At 38.7% G+C, this 14,890-nt stretch overlaps 2 protein-coding genes across 4 annotated transcripts in view; both read left to right on the top strand.

Annotated features, from left to right (window-relative positions):
• selenof (selenoprotein F) overlaps positions 1-3,007 on the top strand; it is a 4,273-nt gene extending 1,266 nt beyond the window's left edge. Inside the window, exons 2-5 of the mRNA XM_060887988.1 lie at positions 524-691; positions 804-867; positions 1,416-1,465; positions 2,524-3,007. Of these exons, the coding sequence (XP_060743971.1) occupies positions 524-691; positions 804-867; positions 1,416-1,465; positions 2,524-2,655 (414 nt within the window). The 3' untranslated portion in view covers positions 2,656-3,007. The remainder of the gene's footprint in view (positions 1-523; positions 692-803; positions 868-1,415; positions 1,466-2,523) is intronic.
• Positions 3,008-10,643: 7,636 nt separating this feature from the next.
• LOC132857634 (E3 ubiquitin/ISG15 ligase TRIM25-like) lies at positions 10,644-14,890 on the top strand. 3 transcript variants are annotated; one of them, XM_060887584.1, is made up of 7 exons: positions 10,644-11,353; positions 12,688-12,783; positions 12,913-13,146; positions 13,335-13,517; positions 13,605-13,614; positions 13,817-13,876; positions 14,146-14,890. In XM_060887584.1, the coding sequence occupies exons 1-7, from the start codon at positions 10,763-10,765 to the stop codon at positions 14,670-14,672; spliced, it is 1,701 nt and encodes a 566-aa protein (XP_060743567.1). In that variant the 5' UTR covers positions 10,644-10,762; the 3' UTR covers positions 14,673-14,890. The 3 variants fall into 3 exon arrangements, with proteins under 3 accessions (XP_060743567.1, XP_060743568.1, XP_060743566.1); XM_060887585.1 differs by lacking the exon at positions 13,605-13,614 and having other exon boundaries at positions 13,335-13,486; positions 13,773-13,876; XM_060887583.1 differs by lacking the exon at positions 13,605-13,614 and having other exon boundaries at positions 10,647-11,353; positions 13,335-13,494.

Genomic DNA, 14,890 nt, shown 5'->3' with positions numbered 1-14,890 from the left:
CAGAACTGAGCTCTGACTGTCTCTGACTCCCACTTTTTTTTTTATTGTAGTAGCAATAATAATAATAAATAATAATAATAATAATAATTATATAAAGTAGAAATGGTCAAACAGGAAAAATGGTTTATAAAAAATGCACAAGCATAATTTAAAATAAATGAGGTAAAAGTAAAGAAAAAATAGGTACAAATATAGAATAAATGTGTGTAATATATTATTAAAATAAGCAATTAAACAAGTTAATTAAAAAAAGAAAAGAATCTAATGCAGATATGTGAACAGTGGAAGTACTTAAGATTTAAAGGATTTAATGCTCTCAGTTGTTATCCATTCTACAGTGGAAAAATTCACTCAATATTCTAAACCTCTGCTGAAACTAAAAGTGCTTCTGAAGATCAAGTCATGTGGTGTTTTATTGTTATTAGTCTGTAGCGTATAACAGCGTGTACAGGGGCTGTAAACTGTGTAGTGAACAGCGTTAAAGTCTAATAGTAAATGTTCATGTTTCTGTACCGTGTTGCAGCTGGCGGCGTTCGGAGCAGAGCTGTCGTCAGAGGCGTGCAGGGACCTCGGCTTCTCCAGTAACTTACTGTGCAGCTCATGTGAATTGTTGGGTCAGTTCAGCCTGACGCAGCTCGAGCCGTTCTGCAGGCAGTGCTGCCAGGAGGAGGCTCAGTTCGAATCGAGGAAGGTAGGAACCATGTCTCTGCTGCATCACCTCCATATATACAATATACAGTAAACTCTACACAGTGGTGATAGTGTTGTTGGAGTTATTATACTGAGTGCTGTTGTGTCTCCAGCTCTACCCTGGAGCCATCCTCGAGGTCTGTGGATGAAAATTGGGGAGGTTCCCTCAAGTCCAAGGTAGACACAACTTTCAGAATTTCCCTTAATTTGGATTAAAATATCACAGACCACATGTTTGGTTGCTGTGAAGGGAGAAAGTTTGGGAAATTATATCATGTTTGAATCTGAAAATAGTTCAGACCGGTTTAACATAAAAATGTCAAATCTAAACACCTGTTGTTCCTTAAAAAATAATTAAATAATGTTCTTTGTGCATGTTATTTATTTATAATAAATGCTTTGCAATTTATTTGCAAAATAAAAATCATATCATGTCCTTGATGGTAAAAATAATTTGAGATGTCTTAATTTGGCTTTATTAAATTTTATTATTTCCAATAAGTTTTAAATTTGAAGAGTTGGTCTTAATTAAATTATTTTAAAAAAGCCTTAAATATCATGACCTCTGACCTGCAGAAACTCTGTTATAAGAAAGTTATTAAAATCCATTGAAACTGAGATCTACCAAGTGGAAATGTTTCACACGTCCTCCGAGGGATCGGCTGTAACGTGCTACGACTTCATTTCCGTACGTGGCCTGTGATTAACCGTATGTTTCCTTTCAGCTTTTGTCAGGAGCGACAAGCCAAAGATGTTCAAGGGCCTTCAGATTAAGGTAACACAGTGAGATTTGTGATCTTGGTCTTAGACCAGGGGTCGGCAACCCAGCTCCGGAGCCGCAAGTGGTTCTTTCATCCCTCTGCTGCGGCTCCCTGTAGATTTGGAAAATATTTGATTTAAATTTATTTTATTTTAGTTAGTTAGTTTTTTAAAAAATGTAATTCTACATTCTCAGATTATGATGCTCTTGTAACGTTAAAATAAACCGTGTTTAATTTGTTTGTTGCTCAAAATATGCGTCATAACCGCCGGCACACAGAAGCAGGCGCGTTTTTGGTTCGCTGCAGCCGGCAAGTTAAAATTTTGATGTCACGAATACGAAGAGGACTCGATTAGACGTTGAACATTTTATTTGAAAGTAACCTTTAACCCAGCGTCTTTTTTGTTAAGGTTAGTTCAAACTGTTCAAAATATTTTTGTTTGCCTGCAGAAATAAAACTACGTTTACTCGGTAGCAGTTCATTGATTTCATAAATGCAACACACTACAGTTTTTTTTCTACACTTTCCATAAAGGTAAAAAACGACATATGCAGTGTTCTCTTCATTTTAGATGTCAGATGGGTTTTGTGGCTCCCTGTGGGTTTTTTTTTTGTCTGTGGGAAACGGGTCCAAATTTTTGAGTGTTTAAGGTTGCCGAACCCTGTCTTAGTCACATACTTGTCTTATTTTTAATATTCTTAAATGGCAGAAAGCTGCTAATCACATGACACCAGACTAAAATGTTTGATGTGGTTGATTTGCTTATCAACATCTAAAAGTAAGATGTTTGTTTAACGTGTATTCAAGGAGTTTTCAGTCTCACTGTAAATATAATCGCTTGCCAATAATATAAACCCAAATAATATAGTCCCAAATCTCTCATTTTCTCATTATTCTAATATCTAAAGGTATGTAGTGTATAGGACGTCATTTGGGAAGCGGCTTCTGTCGGCTTTATTAAGGAAAGTGTTGGCGGAATGAAGCATCCCTTAAGTGTTAGCTACGTTTCTTTCTTCCATACAGCTATAAAATTCTGTAAGGTTCTTAAGCGTGGTTCGTTTGTGTGATGCAGTATGTGCGAGGCTCCGATCCTGTGCTGAAGCTGCTGGACGATAACGGGAACATTGCTGAAGAACTCAGCATCCTCAAGTGGAACACGGACAGCGTGGAGGAATTCCTGAGTGAAAAACTCGAGCGCATTTAACACCCCTCATCTCCCGTTCTCCTAATTACTGCATTCCTTTAGAACATCCTACGTCCCCAACGTCCTTCACCTGTCCTCTGAATTTGTAGCTGTTTTTTTGTACTGTATGAATGTGTACAGAGGATCATCATGATGCTGGATCGGCAGTGCTTGTCGTTTTTCTCTGTACACTAGCGCTCGTGTGGAGCTGCACGTTAGTGAAAGCCTCGCAGGAAACCAGTGTGTGGTGTGTGAGGCCTGATGTGTGTGCAGTTCTCACAGCGTGTAGCGACAGAGAGACACACAAGCACTCTGTCTGGTGTTTAAACTGATCTCTCTGGTCTCTGTTTAATAAAGTTTTGATTCCTCACAACCAGAGTTTCTTTATAATTGTGTTTGATCTCAGTCATTATTTGGCTTTTAATGGACATGAAAAGAAAAGTAGCCATAAAGAAATGTTTAACTTTTGTTTTTAACATCCTGGTCAACTTAATAAATTAAAAATAAAATAGTAGTAAAATGTATAATATGTAGAAAGCATTACAAAGATTTTTCCTCCTCTGTTGTGCGAGTCTCAAACAGTGGTGGTAGGTGGGCTCTGGAATTGCCAGTCTGCCGTAAGAAAAGCTGATTTTATCTCAGCTTTAGCTTCCCAATACTCCATCGACTTTGTCTCTAACTGAGATCTGGATATCCCCATAGAACACGGCTACACCAGCTGCTCTATTCTCTGATTATGCTTTCTCTCACAATGAGAAACTGCCATTGGTGGTGGTACAGGTCTGCTGTTGACGAGGAGTTTCAAACCACTCTTCTTGTCCCATTTAACCATCTTCCTGTAACCCCATAAATTAAAATTACGGGTAACCACTACAGTGTGTTTCTTTGCAAATATGACAAGGTTTATTTGACAACATTTACAAGTAGCATCACAGAGAATTAAAAATGGCAAAAAGATCAAACAAACAAATAGAAAGAAAAATAACTATCTTGTAACCATGACAGACAACAGGGTTCCCAATCCGCACACTAAAATTACAAATCAAACCAAAAAACCCGTTCAATCCGCACTCCACAGCAAAAGTAAATCATAACCTCAAACCACAAGTTGTTTCCCCCCACATTAACAGAGTACACCACATATATAAGGCAAAGGAAACCCCACGGTCATTAGTTGGTCCAAGATAAATGAAAAACAAGAAAACAAATAACCATTAAGCCATCAATGCTTTCAATAAAATAAACGGCAATCATGCATCATCTTTACAATTCAGTTCTAGGCTGCTATGCTGTTCATTAATCAATTGGTCTTTTCATCTGCTATAACACAGCCTTGAAAAACACCAAACAGCTTTTCTTAGCACATGGTACACAAAGAGGAAGTCACCGAGTTTGACTTCCTTTTATACTCTCTTGACTCCTGGGATTTGTAGTCCACCCAATTTGTAGTCCTACACCTTCTACCCCATTTCATGCCATTTCAGTTACGTCTCCAATCAGCCTTGTTATCATTGTTGTCTACTGCCCTCCTGGTCCAATAGGAGACTTCCTGGAAGAAATGGACACCCTGCGCAGTGCTTTACCGTCAGACAGCATCACTCTGACAGTTCTTGGCGATTTCAACCTTCCCTCTGAAGAGCTTCAATCTTCTTCTGTCCTGACTATTCTCAACTTATTTGCCATGACGCTCAACAGCTACAACCCCACACACAAAGGTGTAAATGTCCTGGACCTGGTTTTCACCCGTCCTTCCCCAGCTACAGACATGACTGATACCCCACATCACATCTCCGATCATCACCTGGTATCCTTCATCACCCACCGCAACCTTCACTCTGTCTCCTCTTCTTCTGTAGCTTCTAGCACTCGCTCATCTCTTCCTGATCCTGAATCGTTTCCTCACTACATTTGGACGCAGCCACAGACACTTTCCTCTCTTCTCTTTCCTCATCTACGGACTTTCTCTGCCCTCTGTCCAATAAACCCAAGAAGACAACTTGTTCTGCTCTTTGGCTTTCAGGTGTGTTGCCCAGCAATTATAGAGAACTAAGATCAGCACAGAGAAAGTAGAAGAAATCACAACTTGATGCAGATCTTGACTCTTACCGTACACTCCTGGCCAAGTTCTATTCAGACGTGAGTTCTGCCAAACCTTCCTTCTGTATGGTAAAGCTTGAACCTTCTGTACAAGACCATCGTAAGCTCCACATCATCAACTCTTCTCTACTCAAAACCACCCAAGTTCTACCTGCTTCATCCTCCCTGACTACGGAAGACTGCTTCTTTTTAACCACTAGAACACCGAAAAAATGCCCCGACTGCACCTTCATTTCACAGTCAGGGTTCCCCTACTCCTTCGTTGTTGCATTTCTCAACCGTAGCAGCAGAAAAGATTTTACAACTCATCCGGTCTTACAATCCTACCACCTGCACATTGGATCCACTCCCTTCCACTATGTTACAGACCTATATTGCAAGACCTTCTGCCCTTCATCTCCACAATCATTAATGGGTCCCTAACATCTGGTCATGTACCGTCTACCTTCAAGAGAGTGTTCTTCCCATCCTGAAGACACCTGCTCTGGATCCCTCAGACATCAGCAACTACAGACTTCTCTCTTTTCTTTCAAAAATTATTGAATGCACTGTCTATAATCAACTGTCTATCTCTCACAGAACAACCTCCAAGAACAACCTCCAGCCTGTCTTTAAAGCAGCATACAAGGCTGACTCTGTGAGAACCCTGAGACATCTACAGATCTACCGGCTCCAGTTGGACTCTTTGATACTTGTATATTTGTAACCACACCATCTAGTGTCACTCATATGAGGATGGGTTCCCCTTGAGTCTGGTTCCTCTCAAGGTTTCTTCCTTTACCAATCTAAGGGAGTTTTTCCTTGCCACTGTTGCCTGAGCCCTCAGACTTGCTCATTGGGGACAAATACACATACACACATACATACATACATACATACATACATACATACATACACACTGTGAACTGTATATATCTTGAATTTTTATTATATTAATTCTTTATACTTCTCCTTATGTTTATCTTTTGTTTTATGTTTATGTTCTGTAAAGCTGCTTTGTGACAATGTCCATTGTAAAAAGCGCTATACAAATAAACTTGAATTGAATTGAATATTTGACAGAAACAGCCCTTTGGGATGTATCGGGTAACATGGAGGGGATTGACCTCTGCTCCATGCAGACTTTCCACTGGTGTCCCACAGGGCTTAATATTCAATTCAATTCAAGTTTATTTGTATAACGGTTTTTACAATTGATGTTGTCTCAAAGTAGCTTTACAGAACATAACCATAGAACAAAGGATAATATAAAGAATAATATAAAGATTAATAGAATACAAAATTCAAGATTAATATTAGATATAGGCAAGGAAAAACTCCCTTAGATGGTAAAGGAATAAACCTTGAGAGGAACCAGAGTCAAGGGGAACCCATCCTCATATGGGTAACACTAGAGGGTGTGATTATAAATATACAGTCAAACAAATGTTGTATTGATGGGTCGAAAGAGAGAAGCAGTGGAGAGGGATTAACATATCTGGTGTTCATATTATGTGCAAGTCTGATGTAATAGATCACAATATTAAGGGACGTATTATCTGTATGCCTGACTAAAGAGATAAGTTTTTAATCTACATTTAAACTGGGAAAGTTTTCTGAGCACCAAACACTATCAGAATTGGCAATATTTCTAAGGTGGAAGAAGGCTGTGTTTGTAATATGGGGGATACGATTTTAAAGAAAAGTTGCTGTCTAATATAACACTCAGGTCTTTCACTGTTGAGCTACTAGTAACAGTACATCCCTCTAAATTCTAGTTGAATTGTGAGAGTTTCTGTGTACTGGTTTTTGGACCAATAAGTAATATTTCTGTCTTATCGGAGTTTAACAACAGAAAATTACAGCTCATCCAATCTGTTATCTCTCTAACGCACTGAGTTAATTGGGACAATTTAGCTATTTCATCTGGTTTTGATGAGATATATAACTGTGTATCGTCAGCATAACACTGTAAATTAATCCCATGTTTTCTAATAATGTTCCCTAATGGAAGCATGTATATCGAGAAAAGCAGAGGTCCTAGGACTGATCCTTGAGGGACCCCATAATTAACTGGCAATAAACTGGAGGAGTCACCATTTAATTCTTAATTCAAATGATTACATCGGTCTAAACGAGTCTACACCATCAGGATATATCTATAAGCATGAGCCTCGTCAGACTGGTCGTGGAGGTGGTGTTGCCACTATCCTTAGTGATTACCTTGCTGTTACTCAGAGAACACTGTATAGATTTAATTCTTTTGAAGTGCTTGTTCTTAACGTTGCACTCTCGCACATGCATACGAAAAAAATCCCTGATGTCTCTTGCTCTAGCGACCATGTACAGACCCCCAGGGCCCTACACTGATTTTCTTAGAGAATTTGCAGATTTTCTTTCAGACCTATTGGTTAACTTTGATAAATGATTCACTTGCACATTAGACACTGTTGCCCCAATCTGATTAAAGAAATTTAAGAGACAAAACACCAGCACCGTGGTATAATAGTCATACTCACACCCTCAGGAGAGCAACCCGTAACCTCGAGCGAAAGTGGAGAAAAACTAACTTAGAGGTTTTAAGAATTGCAATCGTTAGGATCTAAATTCTGTTTCTTAATGAGGGGCCTAATACCTGCCAACTTGACCCAAAGATAGCGAGGAGTTAATATTATTAAAAGGAGGCTCACCAGCTTTATGTAACACTTCTTTCAGAAATTTAGTTGGAATGGGGTCGAGTGAACAGGTTGTTGGTTTAGCTGTAGTAATAAGCTTATCTAACTCTTCTTGTCCTGTACTTGTAAAGAACTGTAGTTGTGAGTGTAGAGCTTTAGGTGAGACTGGGTCACAAGGTGCTCTCACATGTTGAACATCACCTATTTTTTTCCTGATGCTTTCAATTTTATCAGTGAAGAATCTCATAAAGTCCTCACTACTGAACTGTGATGGAACAGTGTGTTCAGATCTCTGTTTTTTTTGTTAATCTAGCCACTGTGCTAAATAAAAACCTGGGATTGTTCTGGTTATTTTATATGAGTTTGCTCAGGTGCTCAGCCCTAGCAGCTTTTCTAGACTGTTTATAGCTGGACATACTGTCCTTATACAGAATTCTAAAACCCTTTAATTTAGTTTTTCTCCACTTTCGCTCGAGGTTACGGGTTTAAAAGAAAGTTGTGAGTTGCTTTAATGATGTTTTGTTTAAGCCAAAATGAGTTTAATAGGTCCATAAATGTGAGTCCTAAAGCATCGATTGTATTGTCAATGTGAATGTTAAAGTATCTTACAATTAATGCTTTATCAAAATTAACCAATAGGTCTGAAAGAAACTCTGAAAATTCTCTAAGAAAATCAGTGTAGGGCCCTGGGGGTCTGTACACGGGCGCTAGAGCAAGAGACATAAGGGATTTTTTCGTGTGCATGTGCGAGAGTGCAACGTTAAGAACAAGCACTTCAAAAGAATTAAATCTACACTGTACTCTGAGTAACAGTAAGGAAATCACTAAATATCTAGTGGCAACACCATCTCCACGACTAGTCTGAAGAGGCTCATGCTTAATCGAAGTTTCAGTAAGAGTGCAGTAAGGCTATTTTCTCCAGTTCTACCGAGTGCAGCTCGAACGTGTCTTCACCTGCACTAGTACTTGGTCCTTGGTTCTTTTCTCCCTGTATACTGTACACACTCTCTTGGTGAAGTTATTTCCTCACATGGGTTCTCTTACCACTGCTATGCTGATGATACACAACTTATCTTCTCTTTCCTACCCTCAGATACCACAGCTTCTGCTCGGATCTCAGCATGTCTGGCAGAAATATCATAATGGATGACTGCTCATCAGTTAAAGCTCAATCCTAGCAAAACTGAACTGCTGATCATCCCAGTTGATTCAGCCCCAGTTCACGATCTTACAATATCCCTGCATAATGATCTGATCTCCCCTTCAGTCACAGCTCACAGCCGTGGGGTAACCATGGACAATCAACTGTCCTTTTCCTCGCATGTTGTTTGTGACACGCTCGTGTCGGTTCCTTCTCTACAACATTAGAAGGATTTGGCCATTTTTCTCCACACAGACTGCTCAGGTACTTTATCAGTCTCTTGTCATCTTAACACTGGACTACTGCAGCTCTCTCCATCAGGTCTACATATGAACTCAATTTGTCCTCTGTAAATGATCCAAGATGCAGCTGCCTAAGTTCTCGCATACCCCCCACTTTGAACAGTGTTTTAGGCTCATGGTATCATGCCAAATGCTGTAAATGTAAATTTAAATTAGTTTTGCTACTTCCTTACATTATGTCCTCTGTTTAAGATCTGGCTGTGATCATGAACAGCGATTTTAAATTTGGCAAACAGGTCAATTCTATAGTTAAAACCATTTTTTATCAGTTAAGACTTTTATCTAAGGTCAAATCTTTTTAAGACGTTTAGATTAATGCCCTTTATATTGGTGTCATTCAGGTTTCTCTCTCATGCCTGCAGTTGGTACAGAATGCTGCAGCAAGGCTATTGAAAGGAACATGTAAGTGTGATCATAACCTGTCATCATTGGCTTCCGGTGCATTTTAGGATAATTTTAAGCTTTCAGTGTTTGTTTATAAATCCTTGAACAGTCTGGCCCCAACTTATCTTTCTGACCTTATTAAACCATACGTTCCATCAAGGTCACTTAGGTACTACAGATAACTTGCTCTCGGTTGTCCTTAGAACAAGGATGAAGCAGAGGGGTGATGGAGCATTTGCAGTTGCTTCTCCTAAGCTCTGGAATTCATTGCCATTGTCAGTGAGGCTGCCCCAACGCTCTTTTTAAATCTAGTCTTGTCATTAAACTCAAGAAGTTTAGAAGTGTATGTGTTGCCTTTGTTTTTTTAATTTTTCTATGTCTGGATGTACAGCACCTTGAGCTTTTCCCCATTTCTTTGTCCTAGACATAAATAACCTTATTACTCAAGCTGCATAACATTTTTAGACTTGAATTCTCTGTCTTTACATCACATGAAACATTAAACAGTCTGAACGCAGATGTTATGCTTTTCCCTTATATTTTCTTTTCATATCCAAATTATTTCATACTAATAAATAAAAATGATATCTTGAGGGTTATAGTTCATTTCATTCCTTTAATAAAATAAGTAAATCTTTTAATGTTTGTGTATGAAGTAACTGCCTTGTCCTTCAATAATGTTAGACAAGTTAAAGAGTTAAACTGCGGTACAAACAAAAACCCTTCATCAGCTGTTTAATTCTACACACATTACAGTATATGAATAATTTGTTTGAAGATTCAGTATGATAAAAAGATATTAAGCCACACAAATCTACAAGGAAGATTCAATAATTCTAGTCATTTGATAAAGACAAATGAAATACCACAGTGCATGTCTAGATTATTTCTATTTTCATTAAGAGATACACTATGTATCCAAAAGTATGTGCCCCCCTGAACATCACATAATTTTTAAATGTCGTTTTAGGTTTAAACAACAAATAAAAATGGCTCTTTTGTGATGCTAATTAAAGGAAGTTAGCAAACTCTGCTTTTTACAAGATGGAATTAAGGAGTAAAACATCTTTTTCTATCAATTTTCTGTACATCTTTTGGTAAAATAAAGCAGATACTGTATAAATTCTCTCCATCTGATTCTGTGTCCCTAAATGAACAGTTGATTAGTTACTCTGGGATTTTTAAATATGAAAGCTACTGAGTAAAGGGTCTGAAAACTATACCTTTAATGTCAGCGACCTTATTTAAATACACAAATTTAAAAGAAAAAAGCACATTTTAATTAATCTGTCATTTAAAATCAAAGAGAAACTATCACTTCTCTTTCTCACAATTCTCTCTCCTGTTGTGTAACTTCACTTTATCTTTAAAGTCTGAGCTCCTTTTCTCTGTAAAGCCACACCTCCTCTTTCTGTTACACTATAACACACTGAACAAGGAAGTTCATTTCAGAGAAAACGAAACTTATAGAACTCTCTCTCTCTCTCTCTCTCTCTCTCTCTCTCTCTCTCTCTCTCTCTCTCTCTCTCTCTCAGTGTGAGTGCAGGAAAATGGCAGAGGCCAGTATTTCAGTAGATCAGGATCAGTTCAGCTGTCCAGTGTGTCTGGATCTCCTGAATGATCCAGTGACTATTCCCTGTGGTCACAGTTTCTGTAAGGTGTGTATTAATGGCTGCTGGGATCAGGAGGATGTGAAGGGTGTCTACAGCTGTCCTCAGTGTAGAGAGACTTTCACTCCAAGGCCTGTTCTACGCAGGAACAACATGCTGGCTGAAGTGGTGGAGAAACTGAAGAAGACTGAACTCCAAGCTGCTTCTCCTGCTCACTGTTACGCTGGACCTGGAGATGTGGAGTGTGATTCCTGCACCGGGAGAAAACACAAAGCTGTCAAGTTCTGTCTGGATTGTCGGGCTTCCTATTGTGATGATCATCTTAAACCTCACTATCAGTCTCCTGCCTTTAAGAAGCACAAGTTAGTTGAAGCCTGTGCAGAGCTCCAAGAGAAGATCTGCTCTGAACATGACAAACTGATGGAGATCTACTGTCGTACTGACCAAAGCTTCATCTGTTACTTGTGTACGATGGATCAACACAAAGGTCATGATACAGTTTCAGCTAAAGCAGAAAGAACTAAAAAACAGGTGAGAACTGGATATTAATATTCTTTTTTAAGTCAATTTCTATAAATTCTATTTCTAATCTAATTGTCAGGACTCAGCCCGGACTTTGGCCATGTGCTTTTTTTTGACGTTCCGTGTTCACATGTCTGCCCCGCCCTTGTCTCTTCCTCCCCGCCTCTGCACACGTGTCCCTCATGTGTCTGATTATTATTAGTATTTAGTCAAGCCGTGTTGCCTTGAGCAGTGCGGAATCCTTGTTTTGTCTGTTGTCTTTGTCCTGTCTAGTCGGTGTCCTAGTTTGTGTGTTATGTGTTTTTTTATTTATTAAAACCCTGTTTTGTTAAGCTATCCTGCATTTGGGTCTGTTTTTATTCCCCCCCGCACGTGACACTAATTTCTATTGAGGTGATCTGATTGGTTATATGACTGTCATTCAGTGTAAGGTGGATTTTTATTAAAAGACAAAGTGTGTTTTGTAAAGATGTGTGAAACAGCTCAGACCAGTCAGTGTACTTTAAACAGCCAACGGCATGACACTGATGATGATGATGATGATGATGATGATGATGATGAAGATATTTAACACGGTCATGTGCACACTTTATTCTGATTTCAAAGTCTATTTTGTTTTACTTTTATTTTTGTTTTTATGAAGCTTCTTTAATAGACATTTATATTTACTTCTTATTTATAAATGCACACACACTACAAATTCAAATTTTAATTCAAATTCAATTTATTTTAACAAATCCTGTTGTCTCAAAGCAACTTTAAAGAAGTATGGAAACAAAAATAAATAAATAAATATATATAAGAAGAATAAAATAATAATAATAATAATAATAATAATAATAATAATAATAATACTCAATTAATAAACATACAATTCAAGTTTAAAATTAATTTAAAAATATTAATTTGAAATGTAAAATATTATATATCTACATATAACATATGGTGTAATACCAGTGGAAGATGTTTAAGGTCATTTTCGAGTACAAACAACACCTTCAACTAAACGAGTGAGTGAAAGTGATTGTGGAAATGTAAAAAGAACCCTGAGCTGGAGATCTGGGAAGCTTCTGCTCAGAGTTTGGTCTAGATATATTTGTCCTGATCCAGGTTGAGGAGCCTCTGGTGGTAACCAGGAGAGTTCACCCTGGTGGGACTCCACATCATCACAGGGCACCATGTTAAGAGCAGTCTGATATAAAGAGATCAGCAGGAAAGGAGAGGGTGATGAGTGTGATGATGTGTGCTGGGGACAATGTAGTAGTTTCTTATTTAATTACAGCTACAATTCTTTGTATTTTAGTTTTATTTCTATTAATTAAACATATTGTATTTGGTCTCAGAATGAGTTAAAGGAGGATCAGCTGAAATCCCAGCAGAGGATCCAGGAGAAGCAGAAGAAGGTGCAGGAGCTGAAACAGACTGTGGACATTATTAAGGTGAGGAGGAAACTGAGAGATTCACATAAACACACATTATAGAGTCACTGTGAGACAAAGAGATGATCTTTAAATGGATCTGTGTGTGTGTGTGTGTGTGTGTGTGTGTGTGTGTGTGTTTCCTTACAGACATGTTCACAGGCAGCAGTAGATGACAGTGAGAGGATCTTTACTGAGATGATCATCTCCATGGAGAAAAAGCGCTCGGAGGTGACGGAGCTGATCAGAGCTCAGGAGAAAGCTGAAGTGAGTCGAGCTGAACGACTCCTGAATCAACTGGAGCAGGAGATTGCTGATCTTAAGAGGAGAGTCACTGAGCTGGAGCAGCTTTCACACACACACGATGACATCCACTTCCTCCAGGTAACACTCACTGTCAGATCTACAGAGGGCGCTGTTCCTCACAAAGTTTCCCCCTAAAAGCTCATTACAGCAACAAGAAATGTTCCTGTCTGAGATCACAAGTGTGTCTTTGTTCTGATTCAGTCTGAGATTCATTCGTTCCTCTCGTCCACTTTTCTCCTTCTCTATGATGTGTTTCCTCTCTGTAGAGTTTCCCGTCTCTCTGTGTTTCTCCTGGATGTGACGACTCACTCAGCTTCACTGTCAATCAACATCTCTCATTTGATGGAGTGAAGAAATCTCTCTCAGATCTGAAAAAACGAGTCGAACAAATCTGTGAGGAGGAATTCAACAAAATCAGACCACAAGGTGAACAAACAAACATTGTTTCTGTATCACAGTAAAAAGAGCCATAAAATTCATCTAACAGAAATAAGAAGTAAGCAGGAACAAGACTGCAGAAAATCACACAGTATTAGCATCAGTCTTGTAAATGACATCAAGATCAATTTAGCAGATAAACAAAGTACAAATTTTACATTTTTGGAAAAAATCGTAGCTGATGAATAAATTGAGATGGTGACGTTGTTGACGTCTGAAATAAACGTGAGGAAGCAAATTTTTCACATTCACACTTTAAACTGTTTCCACGTCATTTTTCTGTCTCCATTTTGTCTCTGTGTCTCCAAAGCTGCAGCAGTTCAGATGGTTTTACCTTCAGAACCAAAGAGCAGAGAAGATTTTCTGCAGTGTAGGTTTTACACACACACACACACACACACACACACACACACACACACAATGTTACAATGTTACAATGTCTGTATTGTTGATCTAAATCTGATCCATGTTTATAGAGCTGCATTAGGAGTATAGAAACACAGACAGGTGTCTCACACACACTCAGACACACACACAGACACACACAGACACAGACACACACACAGACTCACACACACACACACACTTATTATAAATCCTGTGATTAACATCTAACATGTGGACATTTTATTACTGTAGATTTCTGTTATCTGACTCTGGATCCAAACACAGCACATCATCAACTCATTCTGTCTGAGAAGAACAGAGTGGTGACACGGAGTGAGACACGACAGCGATACTCTGATCATCCAGAGAGATTTGACTCCTATACTCAGGTGTTGTGTAAGGAGAGTGTGTGTGGACGCTGTTACTGGGAGGTGGAGTGGAGCGGTGATGTGGACATATCAGTGTCATATAAAGAGATCAGCAGGAAAGGAGGGGGTTATGAGTGTTTGTTTGGATACAACAGTCAGTCCTGGAGTCTGCGGTGTTTTTCTTCCTCTGTCTCTTTCTGGCACAACAACATTAAGACTGAGCTCCGAGGTCCATCATCCTCCAGAATAGGAGTGTATGTGGATCACAGTGCAGGAACTCTGTCCTTCTACAGCGTCTCTGACACCATGAGGCTCCTCCACAGAGTCCACACCACATTCACTCAGCCTCTATACGCTGGAGTCAGTATGTGGAGTAATAACTCATCTGTGAGGTTTTGTGATCCAAAATAAAATGTTAGTAAAAGTGTTTATAAAAACTATAAGTGAGGTGTGAGATTGAATTTGTCCCTGAGCTACACTGGACATTTTGTGTGCAGAAACTGGAACAGTAATGAATGCAGAATGTAGAAACAGACTATTTAACTGTATGCACTATTAGGATGGGTTTATTATAGTTGATATAAAAATGTTCAATGTCTCCTCAGAAATAATAAACTTTACTCAAACTG

The sequence above is a fragment of the Tachysurus vachellii genome, chromosome 15 (assembly GCF_030014155.1).
Source record: "Tachysurus vachellii isolate PV-2020 chromosome 15, HZAU_Pvac_v1, whole genome shotgun sequence".
Lineage (NCBI taxonomy): Eukaryota > Metazoa > Chordata > Actinopteri > Siluriformes > Bagridae > Tachysurus > Tachysurus vachellii.
This window is presented reverse-complemented; position numbering and strand designations above follow the sequence as displayed.

Coding starts and splice junctions, on each gene's coding strand:
- LOC132857634 (XM_060887585.1), top strand. CDS start 10,763: ATGGCAGAGGCCAGTATTTCAGTAGATCAGGATCAGTTCAGCTGTCCA. Junction 11,354..12,687: donor CAGAAAGAACTAAAAAACAG/GTGAGAACTGGA, acceptor ATTTGGTCTCAG/AATGAGTTAAAGGAGGATCA. Junction 12,784..12,912: donor AGACTGTGGACATTATTAAG/GTGAGGAGGAAA, acceptor GTTTCCTTACAG/ACATGTTCACAGGCAGCAGT.